General features: G+C 34.8%; 1 protein-coding gene across 1 annotated transcript in view; it reads right to left on the reverse strand.

The window, feature by feature from the left end:
• Positions 1-22,642, reverse strand: part of LOC123609907 (protein eyes shut homolog) — a 212,204-nt gene extending 189,562 nt beyond the window's left edge. The window contains exons 1-3 of the mRNA XM_045500917.1: positions 22,615-22,642; positions 21,603-21,800; positions 17,116-17,237 (exon numbers count right to left, since the gene is read on the reverse strand). Of these exons, the coding sequence (XP_045356873.1) occupies positions 17,116-17,237; positions 21,603-21,800; positions 22,615-22,642 (348 nt within the window). The remainder of the gene's footprint in view (positions 1-17,115; positions 17,238-21,602; positions 21,801-22,614) is intronic.
• Between the last annotated feature and the right edge of the window lie 3,044 nt (positions 22,643-25,686).

The raw sequence follows: 25,686 nt of genomic DNA on the forward strand, positions 1-25,686 counted from the left end.
TGGGCTAAATGGGTAAGGAGCACTAAGGAATCTACTCCTGAAATCATTGTTGCCCTATATGCTAACTAACCTGGATGTAAAGTTAATTTTTTTTTTTTCAACGTTTATTTATTTTTGGGACAGAGAGAGACAGAGCATGAACGGGGGAGGGGCAGAGAGAGAGGGAGACACAGAATCGGAAACAGGCTCCAGGCTCTGAGCCATCAGCCCAGAGCCCGACGCGGGGCTCGAACTCACGGACCGCGAGATCGTGACCTGGCTGAAGTCGGACGCTTAACCGACTGCGCCACCCAGGCGCCCCTGGATGTAAAGTTAAAAACATAAAAAATAAAATTAAAAAAAGAATTTTGTTAATATTAGTAATTTCATGTTTATTTATTTTAAGAGAGACAGAGACAGTGCAAGTGGGGGATGGGCAGAAAGAGAAGGAGACAGAGAATCCGAAGTATAGGGAGCCCATATGGGGCTTGAACTCATAAAACCACGAGATCATGACCTGAGCCAAAACCAAGAGTAAGATGCTTAAACAGACTAAGCCAGTCAGGTGCCCCTTAAACATTAAAAATTTAAAGTAGATATTTCATCATTTAGAGTTGATGATAGATGTCTTAGAAAATACTAAAGATCTACTCTATAACTAATGCAAAAATTTTCTAATTACTTATTGAGTTGTTTATACTTAATAAATTAGCAACTTTTCAGTAAAATCTTCTATACAATTATTAATAATTATCTTTTTGTATTTAATTTACACAGAATCCTTATTTTTCAGCTTTTTAGTAACAAGGTCTAAATCTATTTGGGGAGGTGCCTGAGTGGCTCAGTTGGTTATGAACCATGTGTATGATCATGGTTCATGGTTCATGAGACGTAGCCCTGCATTGGGCTCTGCACTGACAGCCCAGAATCTGCCTGGGATTCTGTCTCACCCCCTCTCTCTGTCCTTCCCCTGCTCACACTTTCTTTCTCTTTCTCAAAATAAATAAAGAAATAAGTAAATTCAAATAAATCTATTTGGGAAATTAAGAAAACAATCCTTATGTTGTTTGCCTGTGCCAGAGAAATGGATGTCAAGCATAAATCTATTAAATAAATAGATATCTTGTATTAAATGGTTCTTATTTTATTACATTATGAACTTATGTCAGTTTTATTTTTCCTTCACATTGATATTCTGGATCCTTAATAAGATAAACTGTTCATTTTATACTTTATCTTTTCATTCACTTACAGAGGACAACTGAATAGGAATTAGCTTTGAAAGAGGTCACCCATGGGCAAAATGTCAACAGGATTGTTATGCTGCCTAAACAGAATAATATATAATATGAAGTAAGAGTGACTTAATTAACTGAATCTGTCTCAGTAGAGTGCACTTTTTCTTTAGTGAAGACATAAAAAAGATAGATAACTGCATTATGTCAATTAATCTACTCATATTTCAGTGTAAATATAAGAAATTAAGAAGTATATGTGCAATTTGTGTCAAGATAAACAGATAATAAATATATACACACTCATTTGAATCCACACCAACATCGTCACCAAAAAACTAAAAAAAAAATGTACTTAGATGTTTTTACTCACAAAATATGACCCTCCCAACATAAAATGGATATGATTAAAAAAATTGTTATCCACAAAATTTTAAATCATTACTTAGAAGATATTCTGATGCTATTATAAAGCCCCTTTAAGGACCCCTTCACTTTTTCATTCCCCTGAACTGGTTAGTACATGTTGATGAGGTTACTGTAAAAGTCACATGCTGTTTTTCCAAAAAGTAAAGGATATTTTCTTTATTATTTTTTTTCTAAATTTTTGACCCAGTTTGGGGTAATTTCTCACTGTTTGGGCCTTAGTGGAAGAATAGCCTATAGCCTAGTCTTTAAATGGAGAGTTCAGGAAACCATGAAACTGAAGATCAGCCCTTGGGACAAGCTTTCACTATTTTGTAGTGTTTAGATACCAGCATATTTCACACCTGGTAGAGGGCCTCAGTAATCAGTAAACTGAGCAAGCAGAAAGGTGGAGTACCGTCTAAAGCATATAGAGACTACCAACTCCAGGAATTCCTTCTATCTTACAATCTGGCCTGGGCATACCAAATATCCTGATTCTTCAAAAGAAGATGAACATTCTTATTTTCACAAAACATTTTTTCTGATATTAAATTTTGGAGGATAATTCAAAGATAAACCATTACAGATCAACTAATGGGTGCCAAACCAAAGATGTGCAAGGCCAGAAATAAATTACCCCTGTTTTACTCTTCCAATCTCGAAGAAGGAGAGATGACCCCATTCTGAACTGATTATCCTACTGGATGACTTGTCTTCTAAAGGAGGGGATAAGTGCCCCGCGTCAGGCTCTGGGCTGATGGCTCGGAGCCTGGAGCCTGTTTCCGATTCTGTGTCTCCCTCTCTCTCTGCCCCTCCCCCGTTCATGCTCTGTCTCTCTCTGTCCCAAAAATAAATAAACGTTAAAAAAAAAAATTTAAAAAAATGGGGCGCCTGGGTGGCGCAGTCGGTTAAGCATCCGACTTCAGCCAGGTCACGATCTTGCGGTCCGTGAGTTTGAGCCCCGCGTCAGGCTCTGGGCTGATGGCTCGGAGCCTGGAGCCTGTTTCCGATTCTGTGTCTCCCTCGCTCTCTGCCCCTCCCCCATTCATGCTCTGTCTCTCTCTGTCCCAAAAATAAATAAACGTTGAAAAAAAAAAATTTAAAGGAGGGGATAAGTTATTAAACAACTGAAACTAAAACGTATGTAACAATAATTTCCACAACAATGTCCTAAAACAGGATGTACTGGTTACAGTTCTTTTGGTAGTAAGATTTGAAATGACTTAAAAAAAAAAATTTGTCTTTTCCCCTTCCTTTCTAAACTGTCTACAAAAGAACATGCAGTAATTTTGCAATTAATTAATAAATGTTTTTAAAGAGGCATTCACAGAATTAAAAGTAGTTCAGTACTTTGTGTAGTAATCAATCTTGGTATACAAGGAAAGCAAGACAATTGAATTATTTGAAAACAAAAAATAATTAGCTAGCTACAGGTTATCAGAGAAGACATGATTTTAACTTAGAAAAGAATATTCACTCATAAACTTATTTACAGTGGATTTATAAGTTATTTGACACAGGAAAGAAATCCATACTACCTCTGTAGCTTACAGTACAGCCCAAGGTCTATTTTCCTGGTGGATTTCTGATGCAATCCAGGTTTTATTCTCATTCATCCTCCTCACTACTCCTATTACAGCAAAACCAGTTTCTTCTAGCAGAAATAAACATTTCTTTCCCAGCTTTTGGAAATTTTAGGTTTTGGCCTTTAACAAAGCAATAATAAATTGTTTTAAAAATTCATGGGATCTATAATTCTTGATGAAGATCAGAAAGTGAATATATATGGGTCCTCTCTTGCCATCACATTCATTAATTTCATGGTGTAGTCTTTTACATATAGGTGCAAGAATAATCTCTTGTTTTATGGATAAGCAGATGTAGGAAAGGCCTTATATAAATTAGTTCAATAGGTGGCAACTGAACTGATGCAATCAAAGGTCATCTGAGAACAAAAGCCAATGGCCACTAAAGACAACTGTTGTCAAAAAATCACCAAAAACCTATGAAAAGATCTTAACCTATATGAATGTCATGACTTTGCTTAGGGCCAGAATTTGTCCTCTTTGATCTGTCTGTTAATTGTGTGAACAATAAGAAGTAACAAATTATTTTGGGATCTCACTAATTAAGCCTATCATTAAACACCTCAGGGACTGGTTGAATTTGTTTGATTAAATTGCTAGTACACAGGATGGGAGAGATACTTACTGCATTCTTGTCCTTCATTATGCTCTACTCCCCTCCAGAATCTAAGTGGTTCTAGAAGAATTTTATCTTCTCTACCTAAATTGAATCACTCTCCTTATCTAAGCAAGATAAAAAAAATAAACTCCTTTTTTTTTGTAAGGACAGGAACATCACAGTAGGCATATATGATGATTGATACATAAATTACATCAAAATAAGATCCTATTGTATTAGCAGTGTTAGATAAATTATGGGGCACCCAATCAATTTGAATTTCAGATAAAAATTCATTGTTCTTTTTGTGTAAGTATGTCCCATGCAATATTCAAACATATGTATCTTTATTTGCTGGATCTGGCAATCTTAGACTGAATGTATATTTCAGACCAGGTGTAGAACAAGTATTTTTTAAAGTAGGTTGAGAGAATTTAGATAAAAACTAAGTGTGGAAGTTTGTCCTAAATCGCTGGACATATTCTTGTCCTGCCCCAAATATCCAGCAGCTTATTTTCAGTTTTTCCTATTTATTACACTTTCCAGAAACTAGCCTGTTTTATGTCACAGCTCTTCATATTCATATCACCTCCATTTTTACTAAGGCAGAGTTTTGATCTGTCATTATTTCATGAGAGATTCTCTACATATCATATAGTTTTTTCTAATCTATTATATCTTTCAAGATTTAGGCAAGTAAAGATTCTTGCCACCCACAATGGAATTAAGGTATATTTGAATTTCTATTATAAGTTAATAACTTGATTAAAAGAAAATCTTTATATCTTTATAATGTTTCTCTATAAACAAGAAAAAGTCTTTATAAGTGGTTCTAGGCAAAGTAAGATAATCTCATTCCATTCTTTATGCTTCACCTACTTTTCTTCTAAAACTCTCCATATCATATAGGAAAAGAGTATACATTTTTATACAATGCATAATATTTTCTGAATCACATCAATTTATTATATATACATATATTAATCATTCACAGAAAGGATAATGGAAATGCGATATAAAATAAATGTAATTTATACAAAAATCTTAACCTGACTCTGCCTTGAACTACAGGAAGATCTTTTAAAATGTGTGTTGTAAGGATACATACATGTGTGTACATATACACATATTTTTTTTAATTTACTAATACTTGATGGTGATTCCTTCAATGTTTTACAGACATACAAAATAAATCATAATGACATTAGCTATTGCTTGGTTTTAAATCTAAATTTTCATGAGTTGGGATATTTATTCATTCAATGGTCTCCACTTAGAAACCATCAGAGCCAAATTACACTTGAACAATATGTAATAAATTGAAAATGTTTTGCACATTGCATTCCTTTGGAATTGTGTAGTATCAATTTTAAATTTTGCTTTGGGTTTAGTTAAAATTCTTATAATTTAAAGTATGCCTAGTTTGTCTCAAAATACCAAAACATATTAAAAAATCAGAGCAAAGTTTGATTGTATTGTAGATATATTTATTCCAATCCAACACACAAGATCAAAGAAAAACCTGGCTTTTTGACATTCTGACAAATGACATTTGACAAATGGTTGACATTCTGACATTCTGACAAATGACAGAAATCCATTGATAAAACTAGTTGGATTGGTATATTTTAAGAGAAGATTGTTCTGCTCCCTTTTTCTACTAGAACACAAGAGCAAACTTCCTGATGGCTTAAGTGCAGTAATTGGTACCATTTGGGAAAAACGAGAAGAGGTTCATATTCTTAGAAAAAGGTTTCAAAAGCTTTGAATTTTTTTGATGTTTGATTATCAGTATAACAGTTTTTAATAATGTAAAAGAAGGTGGGGGGGCTTACTTTTATGAATTTTTTGTTGTTAAGTTTTCTTTTAATTAAAATAGAAATTTGGGGTAAATTTTTAGCTTATTAAAATATACTTATAACTGGATTAAACCACAATATCTAAAAAGAATCTTTTCCTAGTATAAAAACTGGTTCATTCTTACATACATTTATTTAATGAGATATCTCAGGGGCACCTTGGTGGCTCAGTTGATTAAGTGTCCAACTTTGACTTGGGTTATGATCTCATGGTTCGTGAATTTGAGCCCTGCATCAGGTTCTCTGCTATCAGTGTGGAGCCTGCTTCGGGTACTCTGTCTCCCTCACTCTCTGCCCCTGCCCCACTTGGGCACTCTCTTGCTCTCTCTCTCTCTCTCTCCCCCAAAAATAAACATTAAAGGGGTACCTAGGTGGCTCAGTCGGTGAAGTGTCTGACTTCGGCTCAGGTCTGATCTCACAGTTCATGGGTTCCGAGCCTCACATCAGGCTCTATGCTGACAGCTCAGAAGCTGGAGCCTGCTTTGGAATCTGTGTCTCCGTCTCTCTCTGCCCTCCCCCGCTCATGCTCTGTCTCTCTCTCAAAAATAAACATTAAAAAAATAAACATTAAAAAAATAAGATATCTCAAATGCCAAATTCTGAAAACTGTCATTCTTTAAAATTAAAATTATTTATTGAGGACACTTATCTTCACTAAATAGTTTTAGTATTTAAGCTTTAATTTGCATAAATAAATTTTATGCCTTCACCTTGGGTAATTTCTGAATTGAGGTCATTTACTTGACATACTCCTAATATCTGAAGGATGGAAATTGGACTTCTAAAATCTGTTGCAAGGCAATAAATACCTGATCTGAGTGCGTGGGACAGCAATCATTAATCTGAAATATATTTCTGCATATTTCCTCTCAGACTCCTATATCCTCATGACACTTCCACCAACTCTCAGTTTTCTCTTAGTGCCTATTGCTAGAGTCCTCCTTAATTTCGCATCCCACTCCAGGAGTGCTTTTTATGCTCCATAACCTGTTTCTGATTCTGCCAATCTCTCACTGACCAAAAATAAATATCACACCGAGTTCTAAAATGCACTGAACCACAATTACAGAGGGAGCAATAAAAGTCCTTTCCTATCACACAATCAGTACTAAGCAGTTGGATAAACTGATCCAACTTCTCAGGTAGTCTGAGTCCCCAGCTCTCCAAGCTATAGCTTGTTTCAGTTACTGTAGTCATTAGCTTCTCATTGAATGAGTTTGCCAGGCTGAGTATCCTACCACAGAGCAAAGCTGCTTAGTTTTTTAAGATTGCAAATTATTTTCCAGTACTATATTTCTAGTTCATAAGTAAGTTATTCTCTAGCAACCTGCTTATAAGCCTAGAGACTTGCATTCCTGTTTTCATTGCCTCTCTTAGGTCCAGTGCAATCGCACCTAGATTGTAAGTTTCTCTTACTGCATTTCTACTAATGAACTAACTCCATCTTTGCTAACCAATATTCCCTCTACAGCTCTGGTTATTTGCCAAGCTTAAGCAAGACCCAGTGAATAGCCATTCTCAGCCTATGCCAGGCTGCTTGTAACATTAAAGATCTGGTGTATCTTGGATGAAATTCCTATCTTAAGCTCCCACCCAAATCTTGGAGGAAAATCTCACTGGGTAGCAATCGGTTGGCATCACACTTTCAAATGCCAAGTACCCAACAAGCATTATGTATAGTAAAAACTGTATATTCTGGAAAAAAAAATCCCTAAGACCCCATTCTGTTCAATAGCCTTTCAAATAAATCCTCACCAATGTCCCTTAATGGGTTTGTCTGCTCCCTCCACACCAATGTCCTTTAATAGCCATTTCCTTGATGACTAGGGCTTCTAAAATAGAGCATCAGAACTAGCGGAAGATAGCACTTTTTCCATAAAAAGTTCCCATTTGAGAAAGAAATGTTTAGCATACTAACTCTATCTTAATCATAAATTCACTTTTTAGAATTCTAGCTCTAAATCCTCCTCAGACCCAGTTAGTCTGCAGATGAGAAGCTGACACTTAAAATTTAATCTCAATGGCTGCCTCCTATTACCTGTTGATAGTACCATTTCCTGAATCGACCTGTCTTCTCAACACCTCTCAGGACATTCCCCATTTCAGGCTTCTGGTACAGATTAGCATTAGCTGGGTGCTCTGTTCTCCAAAAAGAGGCTTACAAACACAAACTATTGCCATGGCTATACCCTTTTTCATGCAGTTCAAAGGACATGGATAGCCCAATATTTATGCATTATGGCTTTGCATGTGAATCTTCTGCAGAGTATTTTAAAAACTCAGATCTTGGGGCGCCTGGGTGGCGCAGTCGGTTGAGCGTCCGACTTCAGCCAGGTCACGATCTCGCGGTCCGGGAGTTCGAGCCCCGCGTCGGGCTCTGGGCTGATGGCTCAGAGCCTGGAGCCTGTTTCCGATTCTGTGTCTCCCTCTCTCTCTGCCCCTCCCCCGTTCATGCTCTGTCTCTCTCTGTCCCAAAAATAAATAAACGTTGAGAAAAAAATTAAAAAAAAAAAAACAAAAAACTCAGATCTTACTTCCAATTTGCTAAATCAGAATCCCCAGGAGGTGAGTCCAAAATAAGCATGTATTTTTAGCAACAGCACAGGAGACTGCTGGAGTCTATTGAGGAGTCTCTGAAATACTGACTTGCTTTTGGGATTCTCATCTTCCCTAGTTGCGTGAGTCATATGGACAACTGCACTCAAACTCTGTTACTTTCAGAGGTCCAGCATGGTATAGGACACGAAGAAAATCTTGAGAGAAGCATGTGATCTGCAGACCTGCCCTAACTGCTATGCATTACTGTGTGACCATGAGAAAACTACTTCACTTCTATGAGCATTATGTTTTTCTTCGTAAAATATATGTTCTATGATATACCAATGAACTATAGTAGAAGTCCTGGAAAGGCAAACCACACTACAGAAAAAAAAAGTGGTATTATGTTTTCTGATAAGCCATATTCCTTGACTGTATATTTAAAAAAGCTACAGGATCAGTAATAACACTCCAGACCAATATCTATGCCTATATGTTCATATAATCATTCACATTTATATTCATGTCAATCACACTGGTCTCTTTTGAATTTTTGTTTCAATTATTTTTAAGTAGAGAGGATAGTTTTGTTTTTGTTTTTGTTTTTGTTTTTTTTTTTTTTGGTCTCACTCTTTTAAGCACAGCAGTTTGATGAAGGGAGATTTTCTTACTCTGAGAGGGCAGAAAAGGCCGGTACCTTAAATCAAGGGAACTGACCTGGAAGGCTGTGGGACTAAGATGTAAGTGACACTAACTAGATTAAAGGCCCGATGTCTGAAGAGAGAGGGATCAGGACAAGGTGTTTTGCTTTGTGCCTATCAGATGCGGAGTGTTTAACCAGAAATGTAGCAATCTCACAGCAAGCCCTAAAGGATGGCTCAAGAGTCCCAATAGCCTGAGATCATGAAAACAAAAACTATCAGCAGCTGCCAAGTCTCTGGGACCTTGGCATGGGTACAAACTCCATGGGTTTCACACTCTATGAGAAAATCTAAAAATTGTTAAGGAGATATAAAGACCTCACCATTCAAATCATTCATTCATTTATTCATTATCCTTTATTTTCTTTCTCCTCTTTCTTTCTTCCTCCTTCCCTCCCTTCCTTTCTCTCACTTCTTTCCTCCTCCTCCTTCCCCACCTCTCTGTCTCTCTCTCTCTCTCAACAGTTAAATCATTACCATCATCGTCATTATCATGAAACATGGTACACATTTGTAAAGTGCTTTATATGTGACAGTACCTCATTTAATCTTCATAACAACTCTGCTATTAGTATCTCCATAACAAAGTTGCTATTAATATGTCCATTATTTAAATGAACTGACTGAGGCTTACAAAGGTTAAGTGACTTGTTCAAGGCAACACATCTAGTGAAGGCAAAGCTATCAATCTCAAAGTCCCATCCTCTTTTGTACATGCAGCCTTTTGGTTTTAAAGGGCATGCTGCAAAATTTAACCCTACTATAATCAAGATGATGCCACAGGCCACTCTCTATTATTTCAAACCGAAGTTTTTCATCAATTACAGAAAGAGGCTACTTATCTGCGAGCTGTAATTAATATGTACATATTATAACCAAGATAAGTTCAAATATTAATTGATCTGGGCTCCAGAGCTCGATTCCAGAAAGCTCTTGAAATCTGTTTAAACTAGGAGGGCAGGCCAAAAGGACAAGAATATATTCTCATTTCTGTGTATGTGAACACATGTGTGCATACACATTTGCACATATGCTTGCTTCCACAAATATACATCCACTTTCCAATTCAAAATTTCTTGGAATTTCTACCATTAATGAACTCCACATAGATGAATGGGGAGTTATGCTGACATGGTTAGCACCTAATGGAGTTCTTTACTGATGGGGACAAAAGACTTACTATCCTTTGACCATTGTTCTTGCCAGTTAATAATAAATTGTTGAGTCAACTTGTTCACATGTGTGTATGTATGTGTGGGTTTCTCTTACTATCTTCTTAGAAAAAATATATAAACATGACAAAATAGTTTTAAAAATAGTCTTATATAGATTTAACTAATTAAAAATGGCATACATCCAAATAGCAAAGGATGATTTCTGGGAAAAAGGAAATTATTGTGGACTATAACTATCTACTAAATTCTCAATATAAAGTGTGAAGCCTATAGTTGAGTCTTAGTTATAGTTATGTAAAGATAATAAGCAATAATATAAAAGTATAATACAGTGTTCATATTGAAATAAGTTGAAGCTTACTCTGTCTCATAATTCTTTCAAAATAAACGCACTTATTGATGCATTTTGGGTAATATTGGCAATGCAAACATTATTTGATCAGTTCTAAATCATTTTTTTACCTGGACTATTTCTGGAAACTGTCCATTTTTATTAGAGAGTCGGAAAATGGAAAATTCCTCTCTCTGATCAGTTATGTTCTCACACAATATTTATGAAATGCAGTTCTGCTTGATAGATTTCTTAAACCTCAAAATTCAACCATCTGTAAATCTCACTTCTCTATAATGAGTCTTGGAATAAGGAATAAGGAAGAAGGGAAAATATGTCTGAGCTTCCAAAATAGATTTTACAAGTCCAAAGTTATTAAATCTCATGTATCTCTTTACTCAGGTGGATCAACAAATATTTTCTCAGGTTCTGTTTACTTTTACTTTGCATATAATCCTAACAGACTTGATTATCTATTTCAAGGCCATGACAGATTAAAACAGATTAGAGGGGAAGAAATGGGGTACTTCAGATAGGCATATTCACTGTGATAAAAATTTACTATTGAGGGGACTATATTGAAAGAATTGTACAAACCATCAAATAAATGAACTAATTTTTTATATTAGTCTTGACTTATACAAGAAAAACAATTTTGTTATCTACTCTATTATAGAAACAATAGAAAGCTGACAGCCATCATAATAAATGTTATGTTAAATTATTCTCAATAAACTCTTAAAGTAAGGATTTGTATAATGAAAGGTAGAGATTTGGGTAATAAAAAACAAGCAGATTATACATAAACAAAAATAGGTTATTTAGAATGGACATGGCAAAAGGACTTCATTTTGTGTTACATCATTTCAATGCCTCTTTTATCAATGTGTTTAGTTGTTAGCTAATGTCTCAAGATTTAGATTAAACTTTTGGCTGAATATTCACTACTGAAGATGTTGCAACTAATCAAATGGATCAAAACACTCAAATAAACCTTTGTGATATCACTGTAATTAATCAGTGATTGATTATTTTTAATACTTTAAATACAATTTGAACCATTATACCCACCCTCTATGAAAAACTATAATTTCATGCATAGATTTTCTGATTAGCAAATATCAATACACAAAGTGTCACTTCACTAAGTTATTACAAAAGAAGAGAAAGCAATATATTATTATCTCCCTCACAAAATGATTGGAATGAAAAAATTGTATTTATTCTTTTTGTCTTAAAAACAAAAGCACTAAAACAGATGGAAGAATCCAAAATAAAAGATACAATGAAATATGCTGCTAAAAACTCAGAGGATAAATCTCTCGATTTTTCAAACCATTGTTTATTTCTTTTTTAAGGGGCTAAATTGTGAGTTGTCAGTACAAATGAAACAAAAACCTTTGTGCTCCACTTGTGATATCACAGACGTTTTGAGCTAGAAAATGCCATCTAGATACCCAGTCCAGTGATTCTCAAATATAAGTACACATCAGAATCACAAAGAATTATAAGATATCCAGGTACCAGATGGATCCATCTACTAAATCAGAATTTTAAGGATGTGTATTTTCAAAGGCAACCCCCTGGTTAAGAGCAATTGTGTACAACTCTTTGATTTTATTGAAGAAACCGATAATCAAACTAAAAAGTCTAATAATAAGTACTTGTTATGTATATTCTGGCATTTAAATAAAATGGAAAACTACATTGTTTTGTTTTTTTTTTAATTTTTTTTTCAACGTTTATTTATTTTTGGGACAGAGAGAGACAGAGCATGAACGGGGGAGGGGCAGAGAGAGAGGGAGACACAGAATCAGTAACAGGCTCCAGGCTCTGAGCCATCAGCCCAGAGCCCACGCGGGGCCCGAACCCACGGACCGCGAGATCGTGACCTGGCCGAAGTCGGACGCTCAACCGACTGCGCCACCCAGGCGCCCCACTACATTGTTCTTAAATTAATAAAATAGTGCCAAATATAGTGGACAGTGACTATTCTATCAGTTCATTTTATGGTTCCAATAAGTTGTGACTTGTAGTAAATCATAGAACAAATCCATATCATTGTCAATCTCCAAATCTTCTCTCTAGCCTTTTGTTACTCAAAACTTACAAGATATTTAACCTAATCGCTTTTGAAAAATGAATAATAAAAATTCTCTTTTTTGGAGGTTTAGTATTTCAGATAACATTCTACAGGACCCACAACTTAAAAGCAATACTAATATACAACACAGCCATAGTAGAGATTAAACATAAGAGCTAAAACATTTGAGAATTGATAAATTTTTTCATCTTCCTTTATAACAGAAGTTATTGAGAATAAAATTGTTACTTTCTTCTTTGGCCACAAAAATGATTTTTTTTTTTTTCTCCATCAAGAAGTATTAGGCAGTTTGGTGTGTTTGAAAAATTCTAGAGCTCCCAAGCTCTGACACTAAGTCAGAGTCTCTGCTACTCTCCATCAAGTGAGATTAAGCAAATCTTTATGCAGAGGGAGGGCATGAAAGAAATAAAGGGTTTTGAATTTGGCCAGAGAACAGTTGGACGGATTCCACACTGATGGAGGGTTTGTAATCCTAGAGAGAGAGCAGAACCAGAGGTTTTACTGGTTCCCATTGGATATGTTTAAGGGACAACTGGGACCTGACTACTAATTAGCTAAGCACCATGCCCTTGAGGGATGCAGAGAAGGTCCTGGGAGCCAAATCTGGTATGAAAGGATTGGAATCATTTGGCAGATTAACTCATATTTGAAAGGAGCATGGGAATGACAAAATGGGCATGTCAGTAGCAGCCAAGATGAACTAAGGGGCAGAAGTTACTCCCTCATGATCCTCTGTGTTTACTCTCCAATCCCAAAGGGAGGAGATAGGCAATTTCAAATGACAAATGGGATTTTTCAAACATATGGTGGTGAAGGTAAAGGCAGTTTTATTTTTCACTAGAAAACACATAAATTCAGTTTGGATTTTGCACTGGAGTGTTTGGCAGAAAATGTATATCTGTAGTGTAGTAGCATATATAGTATGTGTAAATTTTAACATAGTTGCATATGAATAAAAACTTTGTCCTTTCCAGGTTTGTTCTACTGCACTAGTTTTGCTTCTTCACTGTAATCAAAATTAAGCATTCATTATTCATGTAAGATACAGAGGAAAATGAAAGTAAAATGAGGGGGAAAATACTTGAATAATTTGATCATACATATTTAAATAACCACAAAGAAATACTTATTCTCAAATATAACTAAGAAAGTTACATGAGAAAATAAATCCTATTCTACCCATTCTTAACATTTGTGTCTTATTATGTGTTGAGCACTCAAGTGTTTTCTTTTTTCTCTCATTGATTTTTTAGGTTTACTGAACCATAAAGAAGGGAAAGAAGAAAACTGGCTCATTGTTACAAAATACTTCTCATCCTGGTTTCAAAGTCTTCTGATTTTCTGCTTTTTATCTAAACTCATAGTCATGATGCTACATATAATCGTAAAGAAATGCTCCAAATGTAAAAATGCTAATTTAAAGCTACACCCATACCAAATTCAAAGAAGAAGCAAGCCTAATGTCAGTGGCATTGCCTGGGTGGGTTTGGAAAGGTCTGCTCATAAAAAAACAAAACAAAACAAAAACAAACAAACAAACAAAAACAGGCTGATGACTCTTACAGCCAAATGTAAGTGCCTTATAGGTTGAATAAAGTCATCTTTCTGTTTATCATAATTATTAAATATTTTACAGAAACATCACCCTCCATGGCTTTCTTTTTCTTTTATACTCCAAAGCCTTCAGCATTTCATGGTTTGTCTTTTTCCAATATGTTGGTGAAAGATAGCAAATATGAATCTCAAATTGGACTTTTTTTTCTTCTTCTTCTTCTTCTTTTTTTTTTTTTTTTTTTTTGATTGATTGAGAAAGAGAGAGAGAGAACAAGAAGAGCCTGACCAGGGGAGGGACACAGGAGGAGGAAGAGAGAGAAGCCCAAGCAGGCTCCACGCCTGGCACCAAGCCCCACACAGGGGATTCCATCCCACAACTATGAGTTCACAACCTGAGCTGAAATTGAGTTGGGTGCTCAACCAACTGAGCCACCAATGTGCCTCTGGACCTTGCTTTATTTCAATTATTATTATATTTTTTTAGCCAGGCTTTATTTAAAAATTATGAGTTTTTAGCTCTTTCTGCTTTTTTTCCTATTTATTATTATAATATATAATGTATTACTTTTTAATTATATAGTATTTATCCTACACAAAAATCCAATATTTAATATAATATTGGTGTAATAGTTAACTTGGCAGACTTGAACTCAAAGGAAAGACTGACCTTTTAACTGGGTCCTGGAAGATAACCTCTGAGCATTGGAATATTCTGCCTGAGAACAGTGTCCTTGACACCTAATGACATAATATATGTACACATTGTGAAATGCTTACTACAGTAAGGTTAATTAACACATCCTTCATGCCACATAGTCACCTTGTGTGTGTGTGTGTGTGTGTGCGTGGTGGTGTTGGTGAGTACGCTTTATATATACTCTCTTAGCAGATTTCAAGTACGCCATACAGTATTAACTATAGTTATCATGCTGTACATCAGATCTTTTTAAAACTGATGGCTTATGCCCTTTGACCAGTGTCTCCCTTTTTCCCCCAACTGCCAGCTGCTGTTAACCATCCTACTCACTGTTTCTGTGAGTCTCACTTTTTAAAAATTCTTATTTTTCTTTATTCTGATTATGACAATTTCTGGAAGCAGGTATTAAGACTTTAAACTAATACAAATCTAGAGTTAGTTTGAATAGCTGCTAACTGGCAATTTATAAAATGAATGAGAGAAATACTGTACTTGGAAGTTCTATTCTTTGATATGATAGTTTCTAAAGCTGCAGTCCCTCTGTCAAATGATTGGCTTAGTATCAGACAGATAAGCTGTGGCAAAGTCAGGTCTAGAACTGGAATCTCATAGTGATGGGTATGAAGTTCTTTCTACTAGAATAAACTTCTATTATTGCTGAAGTTATTGCTGAAATCCTAGCCTAAAATAAAGTTTAACTGCTATGGAAATTAAATGACTTACCTGCAAGTAAAAACAAACAAACAAACAAACAAACAAACAAACAAACTCTGACTCAAGCCATATTAAAAAATAATCCATAAGTGATCTCACATTATTAGATCCAAGGGATTTCAGTCAGGAGTTCAACAACTGATGAGGCACCAGGTTTCTTATGTCTTTCAGCTCTGCCACCTTCATGGTCACTCATCATTTGGGAGCACCCTATTCTCTTCCATGGGCTCTCAAAAGGGCAACAGTAATTACAAGTATAAAATCTAGATGTTTTGGGGTGCCTGGGTGGCTCAGTTGGTTAAGCATCCAAATCTTGATTTCAGCTCAGGTCATGATCTCATGGTCGTGAGATCGAGAACCACGTGGGGCTCTGAGCTGAACATTGACCTGCTTGGGATTCTCTCTCTCCCTTTCTCTCTGACCCTCCCCTGTGCACACATACTTTCTTTCTCAAATAAATATATAAATAAACATTTTTAAAAAATCTAGATGTTAGAGGGCTAGAAGAGGTCACACCTACCTTTTACTTAACATCTCAGACAGAATGCCACTCTTATCTTAGAGACCAGCATAGAGTCACAGGGCCCACTGTTTCAGGATTCCCCCAAAGTGGGATGGGATTACTATGACTAAGACAAAGCATCTGATAGGAACAAAGACAAAGCAACAGGGCCATATACTTAATATATACTTAAATGGTATCTAGGCATCTGATGCACCATCCGTTTCTGGTCATGGCCATCTAAACATTAATTATAATTCTCCATTTGGATGCCTGCCTTATGGGAAAGAAACCACTTGCCACAAATTATCCTTTCACTGTAAAAACAAACAATGTCAGTACACTGATAGTCAAAATACATCAATGAAAATGAGTCTGTCTTTCAAAGCATTTTCTTCTAACTTCAACTATGGTAGTCCTTTGTGAAAATCAGCTTTGTTGCTAAAGGATAAACTATAAGCCTGTACTAGTATTGAAGAATTAACCTGTGTTGTATGTCATTTATTTTCTGAAGCCAGTCAGTGAAGCCACCTTGAGTAGATATTTTTTATGTCAGGCTTTCTGATAAATGAGAAGCCTGAAGGGATCCCATTGATTTGCCAACTGTGTCACAGTCCGTTTAAGGCAGAATGGCACATGCTTATGACAAAGGTGATGACAAATGGATATGTACTGAAGGGACAGCACCAACACAGATGAATGAAGGAGTTGATGGAAGTATACAACACAAGATAGAAAGCAAACTCAAATTTAAGATTATAAATGTCAATGAAATATATAAAATACCTTGAATTATATAAAAGTAGGTACATATAAGACTAACATCATTTTTAGAATAATTCTGAAATTTAACAGAAATTCAGTATTACTAAGAATTGTAAATCCAAAGAATGAAACTGTTGCTTTATAATATTTACATCAATTATACATAGGAGTGGATAGAACACCTTTTTATTACTATTAAGTTAAAATAATATTGCTTGAATTGCTTTTTTCTAATCTTAATCAGCATATATATGTATACATATATATGTATATCTCAACATGACATATAGACAAATGCTAAATATATTTGTATGGGTTAATTTATGCTGCCCACATTAAGGTACATTAATAATATTCATGGATACTAACGAGATGCAGATCTTTGCAGGTAGAATTGTGCTCACAGGCATTCAAGATGCAGTCATCAGTGTCCTGTTCACATCTCAGGCCAGCAAAACCCGGTTTGCATAAGCAGGAGAAGCCATTAATCACTGAGAACAAGAGAGAAGAGAAAATAATATGTCTTTAATAATGGTATGGGTAATGCTAATCATTCTAAAGAATGTTGTATTAAACTAAATACATTTCACTTTTAACCAAAGAAAATGTGAATTCACAGCTCTCTACAATATTTTCTAAATAACTATTTTGCTCAGTTCTATTTAGCTTAAAACTATAATTTGAATAGAACCATCACAATAAACATTTGATAAGTTCACAAAGCAACAATGAAAATATCCAATTTTCTTCTTCTTTCTTCCTTCTCCTCCTCCTCTTCCTCCTCCTCCTCCTTCTCCCCTTCTCTTTCTCCTCCTCCGCTTTCATCATCATCGTCGTTGTCGTCGTCGTCGTCTTCTTCTTCTTCTTCTCCCTTCTCTCTGTCTCTCTGTCTCATCAGTAAACAATACCTATGATAAATAGGCTACTTTTACATCAATTAACTTTTCCTGGACTGTTTTAGGTTTAATACCTAAAGAAGAAGTTAACTGGTCGTTAAAGTTTGTGTGTGTGTGTGTGTGTGTGTGTGTGTGTTTGTGTGTGACAAGTTACATTAAAGTGGGTATGTCTGAAAGTTGATATTCAACCACTTAAGCCTTAGTTAAAAAGAGCTTTCACATTTCATCATGATCTTTTAAAAGTAATAATCAGAATCTGTCCTCTATTTTATCATTAATGATAGAAAAAGAACAGTTTCGGAAGCATCTCAAGGAAGTGGTGACAGTATGAATTGCAGTTAGAGCAGGCAAGGATTTATGGCTGCTTTTAGTCAGTCCCTGGGTTTTTCATTATTCCTGAGACTTAGCGTGTAATCTGCCACTCTGCCTCTGTGCGTGTATCTGCTATTGCTTTCATTAAGTGTTGAGGTCCTGGGTGGCAACAGCATTTTCAAGACATTGTGTGGTAGTTAGCTGGCTTCTAGACTTCTGCAGCCATGCTTTTGTACAGCACTTGTACCTGGGCCTTTAAAGAAAATCAGTCCACAGCTGTCAAGAAGAGACAAGGGAGACACAAGAATGGCAGCCCTCTGGAGAGGATTTTATTTTACTTTTTTCATGTAACATAGCATTCTAATTTTTAACATCTCACTGAATCAAAAAAATTAATAAATATACAAGTAGAATTGTAAATAAATTAATGAGAAAGATGAGATCAGTTATGCTTCCTTATATATTATAGATGGCATTATATATGTTAACAAATTAAAATTAAATGTTACATGTAATTAAGACATTGTAAAGTATCATCAATCATAATGGTATTTAAAAATGTTAATGATTATAAATTCAAGTCTGGATACTGATGCAAATTGGCAAGTGACAAAAAACCAGAGTCAAACTAACTTTCTGTGTAGATAGAAATATTCTCTATGCAGATTGATGAATTATTTTAAAAGAAAAACAACAACAATAGAGACATTTAAATTAGCAAATCTCTGTCTGAAAGAGATTAGTGTTAGGAAATAAAGTTTGCTTTTATTATCAAGAAATACGCTTTCTGAATGTTGACTATTCTGGGCTAAGAAGCTAAGAAAAGAAGCACATGAGAGCTTAGGGAATTCAATTGGATACTACAGGGGAAATAAACAAACGTACATACATAATTGTTTAAAATTTAAACCAGAGAAACAAAAAATGTTTTTTTCCCCCACATCTAATTTGTTAACTATGGGCTATGTGGTAACTTATCAACATTTTATTAGGAAATACTTTTTAAGAATATTACCTGGTTTGGTTTTATTGTTTTTACCAGAAAATACAGTCACTGTTTTTATTAGTTCTTCTTTATAACTATTCCACATTCTTCATTTGAATTGAAATTTTCATCAGATAAGCCCTGTATGATTCTGGATGTATTTTTATACTTAAAAATATTTAAATATACACCAAACATCATATATTAGTTGTACTGAATCAAAGCTTCGATATGACAAAACTTCATGGTGAAAATACAGAGATATTTTAATAATGTATTGCCAATATGGTGAATAAACTCGTTTGAAAGTTAAAATTGCATATTTACATTTTAATCATTATTTCTCACATACAGTCATGTAATAAATACTGAATCAGGAATTTTGGCTTACCAAATTATTTTATTTTTGAGAAAATATTAAGAATATAATGTCTTAGAATTAAGCTGATAGCTATTAACATGTATGATCTAATTTTTAATAAATGTTTTGGTTCTCTGGTAGTTAAATCTCAAATTATACTATGGATCATTCTATTATCAAACAGATTAATATATCAGGTATCCAAAGTTTACATTTTCCATAATACGTTATATATGACCTCCAAAATTTTAATAGGTAGCACTGTATTATAAGTAGCATATTTGAAAGTATATTTTGTTATTGTATAAGGAATTATGATTTAAAATATTTTAGACCTTTTTTATTTTTTATTATTATTTTTTTAAGTTTTTACATTCCATATAGTTAATATACAGTGTGATATTAGTTGCAGGTGCACAACAGTGTGATTCAACACTTCCATACAATAGCTGATGCTCACCACAACTTACAAAAATCATATGAATATTATAAATATAGGTCACTTGGAATATATCAGAACTGCCCTATCTATAACCATATATAACCGTTATTCTAGGGCTACCTAGATCTAAAAATGATGCTAACCACTCTCTGAGGCATACCATCCTGCCTCTTCCTTATTTTGTAGTGAACATCAGAAATTGAAAAGTCATTCCCAGCATCCCCAAATACCTACGGGCCTGAGGTTAGAAATATGATAATAGTGATTTATTTCAAGGTAATTTGAAAATACAATTTTTTATATTCTTTAAAAAAATTTTAATGTTTATTTATTTTTGAGAGAGAGAGACAGAAAGACAGAGTGTGAGTGGGGGAGGGGCAGAGAGAGAGGGAGACACAGAATTGGAAGCAGGCTCCAGGCTCTGAGCTGTCAACACAGAGCCCCACACGGGGCTTGAACTCACAAGCTGTGAGATCATGACCTGAGCCGAAGTCGGACGCCCAACCGACTGAGCAACCCAGGCGCCCCTGTATTTTTTGTATTCTTAAAAATACAATTTTTAAAGTGACAAAATCTGAAAGAAGAAAAAAAAAGAAAAGAGAAAAATGATGGTAATGTCGGTTCAAATCAGGAGCAGCAAATAGGTGGCCCACAGCCCCAAAATGTATCTTGCTTAGCTTCCATATGTGTTAGAAGAGTTAATTCTACATTAATATCTACATGGATATTCCAGTTTGCAAGGGCCCCACTACTACCTGTTGTTTTAAACTTGGGCTGCCTCACTTAATTTGAAAAAAGTGAGTTATTCCTTAATGTCATACATTTGCAAAGCATTGGTTTAAAGAAAATTAATTCATAATTCAGTTAATTATACAATTTCAAAATAAAATGACTTTCTATTAAAATGTGTTTTTTCCTTGATTACATTATCCATTTACTGAGGGATCACATAAAAATATATTTTAAAGAGGTAAAATAAGATGGACAGCTTTTTGTCAACATCCTTCTAGCTCTTTCTTTCCTCTTAATGCCCCTTAGCCACATCCAGTTCACAGAGCTACTTTGTGCCATTTTGCCTGTGTCTCCATAAAAATTATCCACCTTAGGCAGGTTCTTCCATGGCTAAATCTATGTTTTGAAAAATGTTATGTTTATTTATTTTTGAGAGAAAGGGAGGGGGCGTACAGAAAGAGGAAGACAGAAGGCCCAAATTAGGTTCACTGCTGTCAGCACAGAGCCCGATTCGGGGTTCAAACTCACAAACACTGGGATCATGACCTGAGCTGAAATCAACAGCTGCTTAACTGACTGAGCCACCCCAGGTGCCCCAAAATCCATGTTATGATACCCAGTATTTTTTTTTCTTTCTCCCCTTCATACCTCTGATTTTTCCTGTTCTTCCTATCATCTTTTTCCTCTGTAAATTTAAAGGAATACATATTCTGGTGGGAGGAAATGTGTGTGTGTGTGTGTGTGTGTGTGTGTGTGTGTGTGTGTGTAATAGATGGGATAAAATAATGATTTGTTTTAAGTAACTGAAAATAGTGCTTCCCCTACCTGTAAATAAACACTCTTAAAAACCTACCATTAAAAATAAAGGAAAGAAAGGCTAATTCTAACATTAGAACATAGAAGCCAAATCTCATTACATTTTCTCATTTGCTACCATTATGACTTATAAAAATATAAATGAATTCATCAGATGTGGGGGTGTTTTGTGAAAATAACGGGGTTGGCTTTGATATTCAGGGCAGGATAAAGTCAGTAAATAATCAAGGTTGCATACTGAGTTATTTCATTACTATGTCAGATTCTAAGTTGGACTACTCTACAGGAATTGCTGCGGCTGAGTGAACTCACTGTCATAGCAATAACCGTGCAGGCAAGGGCTGGAACTGCACTCATTGACATTGATCTCACAGTGTGGACCTGCAAAGCCTTTCCCACATGGACACTGGTACCCAAGAGGAGACATTTCCAGATCCATTGTCTCTCCACACACAGCTCCACTCTCACAAGGATTACTAGCCTCACAAGGCTCCAAATCACAAGAAGAACCTGAAAGGAAAGAATCAGAGTGTCAGTGTTTACTTAATGAACAAATCCCCCTGACTGCTGTCAGTTGCTTGGCATTTGTCTGCATAAATGCCTTCAACTTAGTCTCTAGGCAAAGATTCATAATTCTTTTCGATATTATCATTGTGATTCTCTCTCTCTCTCTACATTACAATTTAAGAAAGAAATGTTATTTATGATTTCTATGCTTCATCTAACAAAGTACCAGCAGGCAGCAATGTTAAGTGACAGCATTTTTTAAAACCCCATTTTGTTTCTTCATACTTCATACCTCTTGTTCAACGATGTTCTCTGAAGACATTGCAATTAAAAAAGTACGTTATTGATGATTTGATGCTCCCTGTGTTTTGTTTTGTTTTGTTTTTTGTACCCTGGAGGCTGCTATCACTATAAGCTTTTCTTGATAGATTTGTTGCTATACTCAAAATAAGTAAACAATGAAAAAAGAACATTTTGATAAGGCTTTAATCTTGAGTAACACCTCAGCCCTGAAACTAAGTTTTAAATTTTACTCAGAGAATGTATCTACATAAAGCAATTGTCATTGGGTAAAATATATAGAAGTATTTGGAGATATAAGTAAGATGGCTGACCCAAGGTAATTTAAAAAGTGAAGCATAAACAGCATTAAGTTGTTCAACAAAGCAAAATCATTATTCAGGTGTCAGTTTTCCAGACATAGTAAAAATATTTGTATATTAACTATTTGGCAAGTTTTTAAATAATAGCATTCATTCACCAAACATGTAGAATATATGTATACTTCTAAGGCTTCTAAAAGTGCCTTGCTGAATACCTGAGAGAAGAACATATCCAGCAACCATAAGTCCTTTAACTGCTCAGATTTTCTTAGTAACTTCACAACTATAGGGATGAAGGGATGATAAAATGAACTGGGATAAGAGAGAAAGCTTTCAAATTTTTTGAACTACAGTGGTAGTTGGAGAAATTCTAAAACCTCAGGATGCCTATGGTTCTCCCAACTTTTTTTCTTGATAACAAGAAAAAAGGTAAGACAACCCTAGCAACTGCTGAAGATATCAGCAATGTATAATAGTGAAAGACTTAATATAGTTAGTGCCCATAAAATAAGAGCAAAAGAAACTGTACTAAGTTGAACACACAATGCTTCAAGTTCCAAATACAGTGAAAGAAGTAAAAATAAAAACTACTTCCAAAGAGCATAAAAATAAGTAGTTCCTTAAATTAAAACATCTATTAAGTGGTTTTATTTTTTCAAGAGCTATCGTATAGTGTGGAGAATTCAAATAGGAACAAGACCTGTTCCTTCTCCTTAAAACATTGAGAAATTGAAGTATATTGCAAATGGTGCATTCCAAGATACTATTTTATCATAATGAAAGTATTTTCTTTGCAAAATAAGAGAAATGACATCGAACAACATTCACCAGAAACACATAAAACAATGAATTATCCTTAACAAAAAGTTCTCATGCATACCCTTCTTTCTAATTACCTACTTCTAAATATTTAATTGTGAGAATAGGTGTTTTGCTTTGCTCGTGAGAAGTTAATTTAGCTTGTCTCTTTCATAAATAGTTGCATACATATAATCCATTAGATTGCCGAACAGTAATTTATACTCATATTTGAGAAATCACTCATGATATTCTCTTTTACAGAATACTCAGGGGTTCACTGTACCTTGATACTATGTTCACTGTACCTTGAATACTGCACCATGAATACTATGATTTGTATATTATTAATTCACTATATAAATACTTAATGAACCCCTACTAGGTGATGAACAATGAGGTAGAAGTTGGGGTTATAAACAATGAAGGCTCATATAAGCAAGTAAATCAATGCAGTACAATAAGTGGTAAATGTGGTCAATTTCTCATGTTAAAGAATCACCATAGCAGGAGGAATTCTAATATGCCCTCCATGATCCCCACCCCCAGGGTACATGACCGGTAGAATCCTCTCCTTTTGAGTATGGGTGAGATTTGAGAATGTAATAAATATCACTCCCATGATTATATTACATTATACTGCAGAAAGGATTTGTGGAAATAATTAAAGTCACCTGATCAGATGACTTTGAGTCAATGAAAAGAGAGATTATCTTGGGAAGCTCTGACAAAATAAGGTGTGACTTTAAAAGAAGTGAAAGGCATTCCGATTACCTGGAAGGGAGAGGAAATTAAGAAAACAATCTCATTTACAAGGACAGCAGAAATTATAAAATTCCTACAAATAAATTTAACCAAGGAAGGAGATGTATTCTGAAAACTATAAAATATTTATGAAAGAAACTGAAGTTGAAACACATAAAAACGAAAGATATCACATGCTCTTGGGCTGGGAGAACAAATATTGCTAAAATGTCTGTACTACCCAAAGCAATCTACACATTTAATGTGGTCCATATCCAAATACCAACAGCATTTTTCACAGAACTACAACAAATAATACAAAAATTTGTATGGAACCAGAAAAAAAACCCAAATAGCCCAAGAAATCTTGAAAAAGAATAAAACTGGAGGTATCACAATTCCAGATTTCAAGATACACTACAAAACTAAAGTAAGCAAAACAGTATGGTCCTGGCACAATAATAAACACATAGATCCAGGAAACAGAATAGAAAACTCAGAAATAAACCCAAAATTATATGGTCAAATAATTTTTGACAAATCAGGAAAGAATATCCAATGTTAAAAGACAGTCTCTTCGACAAATGATGCTGGGAAAACTGGACAGCTACATGCAAAAGAATGAGGCTGGACCACTTTCTTATACCATACAGAAAAATACATACAAAATGTACTGAAGACCTAAATGTGAGACTTGAAACCATAAAAATCCTATGAGAAAGTTCAGGCAGTAATTTCTCTGACATCAACTGTAGCAACATTTTTCTAGCTATGTCTTCTGAGGCAAGGGAAACAAAAGCAAATATAAACTATTAGGACTACGTCAAAATAAAAAACTTCTGCACAGTAAAGGAAACAATTAACAAAACTAAAAGACAACCTACAGAATAGGAGGAGATATTTGCAAATACCGTATCTGATAAAAGGTTAGTATCCAAAATATATAAAGAACTTATACAACTCAACAACCAAAACAAATAATCCAATTAAAACATGGACCAAAGACATAAACAGATGTTTTTCCAAAGAAGACATACAGATGGCCAACAGACACATGAAAAGATGCTCAATATCACTAATCATGAGGGAAATGCAAATCAAAACCATAATGAGAAAACACTCCACACCTCTCAGAATGACTAAAAAAACCAGAACAGAACAAAAACAAACAAAAAAACCCACAAGAAACAAGGTTGGCAAGGATGTGGAAAAAAAGGAATCCTTGTGCACTGTTGCTGAAAACGCAAACTGGTGCAGCCACTGTAGAAAACAATTTGGATATTCCTCTAAAATTAAAAATACAATTACCATGATCTAGTAATTTCACTACCAATAGGTACACAAAGAGTACAAAACACTACAGGAATCAGTGCTATCTATTGGCTCAATGGAATCTTTTTTCTATTCATGCAACTTTAACAAAGAACCTATCCAATGACACTTGCTTTTGCCTCCTTTTGAGGATTTTGTGGAAATGGGACATTGTGTTGTCATTAAACACATTCATCACTTGCACTGCGACAGCCTTATTCGGGTGGTGCATTTATACAAAAGTTTGCACTCTTTTCCATATTTTACACATCTCCCTAACCTCATTTGAAATAAGGAATTCCTCAGCCTTTTTCTCCTTCTCCTCTGCAGATGAGGTGCAGATGTAGACTTCTTTTTTTTTATTTTATTTATTTATTTATTTTTTTAATTTTTTTTTCAAATGTTTATTTATTTTTGGGACAGAGAGAGACAGA

The sequence above is a fragment of the Leopardus geoffroyi genome, chromosome B2, assembly GCF_018350155.1.
Source record: "Leopardus geoffroyi isolate Oge1 chromosome B2, O.geoffroyi_Oge1_pat1.0, whole genome shotgun sequence".
Taxonomy (NCBI): domain Eukaryota; kingdom Metazoa; phylum Chordata; class Mammalia; order Carnivora; family Felidae; genus Leopardus; species Leopardus geoffroyi.